This window comes from Myotis davidii, unplaced genomic scaffold, assembly GCF_000327345.1.
Source record: "Myotis davidii unplaced genomic scaffold, ASM32734v1 scaffold265, whole genome shotgun sequence".
NCBI classification, from domain to species: domain Eukaryota; kingdom Metazoa; phylum Chordata; class Mammalia; order Chiroptera; family Vespertilionidae; genus Myotis; species Myotis davidii.
Window position 1 is genome coordinate 3580581 of NW_006296627.1, and position 2170 is coordinate 3582750.

Consider the following 2170-nt stretch of genomic DNA (forward strand, 5'->3'; position numbering starts at 1 on the left):
ACCTGCATGCCATGGGGAGGACGGTGGGGAGGGACGAAAGCAGGTGAGTGGGACAGCTCGACCGTCACCAAGTCCGGGACACCACCCAGTGTCTGAGGGCGAGGCCCCCTCACTCCGACAGGCACCTACTCAGCGGAAGAGAACCTGCCCGCCGGGCGGAGCCTCTGAATCTCGGTTACAAGTACAACTCTCGTTCCCACCTGGACACGGCAGGCTGGGCAGTATTTACTTCCACACTTGTCTCTAGAAACCCCTCTTCCTCAGGCTGGTCAGGAAAACCTGGAAACGCAAACAGCACGGTGGGGAAGAAAGAGTGGAAGAGACGGGCCAGGTGGACGGACTCACTAGCTCGGGCGACTAGAAGGACGCAGATGCGGGGCTGGTCTGCACCTGTCTGTTGGCAGGTCAGGCTCCACACTCCCCCCAAACATGCTTAGGATGCACGGGGTGGTGGCTACACGGCTGTAGCTTCTAATCTACCTCTGCGGCCAGGAGACTGAAAATGCTTGCTCTCAGACCCAAACCCAGAGGCTGTTCCAGAGCGTGGCTAAGGCACCATATACCAACGGGCCCCCGTACTTGAGGGCCAACTCTAACTGGAGGCAAGCTTTCCTTCTGCCCCAGTCAGCTGTGTTAAGAGCTAAAGGACTGGAACCAGCCCTGGGAGCCGCAGGAGCTGCTATGTGCACGGAAGCTCTGTCTGCTTTATCGCCGAAGGCAGGAGGCTCACTTACACTTATAGAACTGCTGAGCTGTTTCACCTTCTGCTCTAGCTGTTCTCGTTCCTGTTTTAAATCTGAACTCCATTTAAGTAACTTCTGTTTCTCTTCTTCTTTAGCTGAAAAAAAAAAAAAAGAACTGTTTTTAACAATAAATTCTTGGAAAAGGCCAGTGTTGAGAATGTTTGCCAAAGAAGATATTCTCCCCAAAGTTCCCCGAGCCCCCGGCCAGTGCACAGGACTCCCCTTCCCCTGTCCATGCACAGACTTGCTAGGAAGATGGTCAGGGGCTTCAGCCTGGCTTCATATGAACAAGATCTACTTCTCATTCTTCCTCCCAAGAAAGTGCTACACAATCTTCCACTTCAGTCACTAGAAGCTTTTCATTTTTAACGTTAAATTTCCTTTTTAAAACCAAGCAAATACTTACTTCCAGTACTCTTTTGTTTTTTTACGCAAGGGAAGATGACACAGCGCGCGTACGGGTAACTCTTTACCTGCTTTGTAGGCGATGTAGGAATGGACAATGGCTAAGGTTCCAGGCCACGGGATTGCTTCTTCCTTCTTCAGCATCTGGAAAGATGTTTAGAATTTTACCTTGAGGAGGAGGTAAACACACATCCCCTGTGTAATGACCAGCAAGGGTGTCTGCAGCTACGGGCAGATACAAATCCAGGCGGGATTATGAGGGCAGTGGTGCAAATTGCTGTTGTACAGTTTCTGGACTGTAAAGTTCCAGATACCAGCCCGAGAGAATGAGGTACAAAGCTGGGACAGCCAAACTACTTGGGCCCTGAGTGAGAAAGAAGCTGGGCACTCCTATCTTTTCATTCGTATCACAGGCTCCTGACGAGTCCCACAGGCAGAACCACCAGCATAAGCGGCCGGTCGGCACTGTGGCCACAGCCATGGGCAGCTTCGTCCCTGACCTGACACGGGCTGCCTAGCTCAGTTTTAGCTCCATGCCCCTGAAAGGCAGCCTGGCCAAGGAAATGATGTCTCAACTCTGATACCACATATAATCCAGACCCCATGTGGCAAATGATCAGAGGGTCACAAAGCAGCAACTGGAAGAGAACAAGGAGAGAACTGTCCCTATAACTACATCAGGCGACAGCAGGAAGAGGACCAAGGTTAAAAGGGGAAAAGCCAGAATTCTCTCAGACCAGATTCCAAAGACTTGAGCAGCATCCCAATGTCCGCTGAGCTACTGACCTTGTTTGTTTATACTTTGCCTACTTCTAAAAAAGCGACATGAGACCACCTATAATAACAACATTAAGATACATGGGTGTGTGAGAAAAAGAAATCAGAAACTAAGTAGAGGAGGGACAGCTGGGGTCGCTAACCGTACAGTCATGTGCCGTACGATGCTCTGATCAATGACTGACCACATATACTACGTGGGCCCATAAGACTATAATGGAGCCAAAAAATTCCTATGGCCTAGT

The 2170-nt window shown here is 50.5% G+C and overlaps 1 protein-coding gene across 4 annotated transcripts in view; it reads right to left on the minus strand.

The window, feature by feature from the left end:
* Nucleotides 1-2170, minus strand: part of PHF21A (PHD finger protein 21A) — a 92645-nt gene that overhangs the window by 5591 nt on the left and 84884 nt on the right. For all 4 annotated transcript variants that reach the window (XM_015569521.1, XM_015569522.1, XM_015569519.1 and 1 more), the window contains exons 12-13: nucleotides 1217-1292; nucleotides 735-838 (exon numbers count right to left, since the gene is read on the minus strand). In XM_015569521.1, coding sequence (XP_015425007.1) covers nucleotides 735-838; nucleotides 1217-1292 — 180 coding nt within the window. The remainder of the gene's footprint in view (nucleotides 1-734; nucleotides 839-1216; nucleotides 1293-2170) is intronic.